The sequence below is a fragment of the Octopus bimaculoides genome, chromosome 18, assembly GCF_001194135.2.
Source record: "Octopus bimaculoides isolate UCB-OBI-ISO-001 chromosome 18, ASM119413v2, whole genome shotgun sequence".
Classification (NCBI taxonomy): domain Eukaryota; kingdom Metazoa; phylum Mollusca; class Cephalopoda; order Octopoda; family Octopodidae; genus Octopus; species Octopus bimaculoides.
This window is the reverse complement of record NC_068998.1, coordinates 30,449,481-30,451,813: the sequence shown is the minus strand read 5'-3', so window position 1 is coordinate 30,451,813 and position 2,333 is coordinate 30,449,481. Positions and strand designations below refer to the sequence as shown.

At 41.4% G+C, this 2,333-nt stretch overlaps 1 protein-coding gene across 1 annotated transcript in view; it reads left to right on the top strand.

The window, feature by feature from the left end:
• The window catches only part of LOC106875136 (peptidoglycan recognition protein 1), a 73,776-nt gene that overhangs the window by 46,022 nt on the left and 25,421 nt on the right, over positions 1-2,333 (top strand). Inside the window, exon 2 of the mRNA XM_014923127.2 lies at positions 416-613. Within this exon, the coding sequence (XP_014778613.1) occupies positions 416-613 (198 nt within the window). The remainder of the gene's footprint in view (positions 1-415; positions 614-2,333) is intronic.

Genomic DNA, 2,333 nt, shown 5'->3' with positions numbered 1-2,333 from the left:
TGATTGTCCCTCACTCCCATTCCATTTCTTGTTTAATTTCCCTTTACCAGCATGACCGACAAGACACATAATGTGTCTTTTATTCATATATTGGGAGATATATGTTTCTCTGTCTTTCTCACTCACTCACTCACTCTGTATACACACACATGTATACATTTTGTGTGTGCGTGCGCGCTCAGACACACACACACACACACACACACACACACACACACACACACACACACACACAGAGTGTAGCAAGAAAGTAAAGATAGAGAAATTGTAACAGAAAAGAAAAGAGGGGAAAATTGAGGAACTGGGTAAAGCTGCTGGTAGAACGTCTTACCTCTTGTTTTGAAGATTTTACATAGTAAATTGTTAATTTATAAAATAGTATGTGTCTTAGTATATTTGTATTTTTATTTTTCAGAAGCTCTTCAATGCTCCTGCGATTGTCAAATTGTCAGTCGTTCACAATGGAATGCTCGAATACCAAAAGAAATAGACTATATAAACACTCCAGTTAATATGGTTTTTATACACCATACCAGTATGGGTAGCTGTTTTAATCTCACTAGTTGCACTGAAGAAATGCAAAAGATCCAAGACTTTCACATGGACACACGAGGTGAAATTTTTGCTTTAACTTCTTTTTAACTCTTCCATTGCATTTCTTTCAATAACTTCAAAATCAAACCTACATCTATCAGAATTACAATCAAAGCTAGTCAAGCAGATATTCTCTCAAGTTTTGACAATTATCATGAAAATATGTGATACAAATTATATTGATTTCAAATTTTGGCGCAAGGCTAGCAATTTAGGGAGGCAGGTTAAGTCGATTACATCGACCTCAGTGCTGAACTGGTATTTATTTTATCGACCCCGAAAGGATGAAAGACAAACTCGTCTTCAGTGAAATCTAAACTCAGAACGTAAATACAAACGAAATGCCGCTCAGCATTTTGCCCCGCGTGCTAACGATTCTGTCAGCTCACCGTCTTACTAATCTATACTATAAATTGCAGTGTTCTTGATTGCTTGATTGATTGATTGACTGAGTGTCGGCAGATTCACTCGAGAACGGTGCAGTGGAATCGCGTGAAATTCAGCACAGAGCGGCAGCATTATCTCTTTATTACCCACTAGGGGCCAAACAAAGAAGGGACAATACAATCTGATTGGGGTCAGATAAAAATATGGGGTTACATAGAATGCGAAACAATTAAAAATTTGGTAATTAAGATATAATGAAATCGGTGAAATCGAAAATCGAATGTTACAATATACAAAGAACAAAACAACATAGAAAGATGAAGTGGCGGACTGGGTTACGCTCTGACCCCACGAGCCCCATCCCACCACTGACACTTTTGAAGACACTTATGGCGTATTCAATTGGACTCTTTCACTCGCAACTCTCGAGCGACATATTTCCATCTTGATTGAAACACTTTCTCCGACAAACACTTTCTCTCCAGTCGTATTTTTCTTTTCAAATGAAAAGAAAAATATCTTACCAGATTTTGACTGAAGATGAAAGTGCCCGTCTTGGTCCCTTCCATTCTAGTCTTCCACACTACCTCTTTCGCTACTGCTATTGTAATGAGGAAACATTTCTTACCTTCGTTTGATAATAAACTTGGCGGGTTAATTTTTATAATTGACTCAGCCGACAACTGTACTCTTCCTTCATTTGACACTAGGTGTTCCACGTAAACCCACATTTCAGAGACTTTCGGACACCGTATAATAGCGTGCGGGACGGTTTCCCTATCCCGCCCGCATCTTGGACAGGTCGGTGATGTCTGCATTCCATGTCTTGCAAGTTTATCGCGAACGGGCAAGGCTCCTCTGTAACAGTATCAGGTCAAAGACATTTGGAAATTATCCAGCGACTTCAACCCGAATGTACGGAAGAACAGGCTGTCAAGTTCAATAAATCCGAGACCCAGAGTCGTTCCCAGGCCATCGTCACATTCTGCCTTTACTAACCCTCTATAAAAGAATGCCGTAGAACCCCCGCTGCCGGCGTTGCCCGAGCGTCGGAATAACAGGAGAGCCTTGCGAAAGCACCAAGCTTCCTTTGCACTCATACTGGCAAAGTTGGGGAACATTTGTCTTGCCAACGGAGACCACACCTGGTCACCATCCAGGAGTATCCAAAGATGCCTCAACCTCAACGCATGCCTGCGCATCATCAACCAAGGCATCCCTAAACCTCCCTTTAACGGTTTCTGGCAACAGATAGAGCGTCTCACAAGTGGTTTCGAGCCCCTCCACAGAAAGTGAAAGAGCTGTCTTTCCAACTTGGTCAACCACAAATCAGGACAAGGAACGACGGTCAG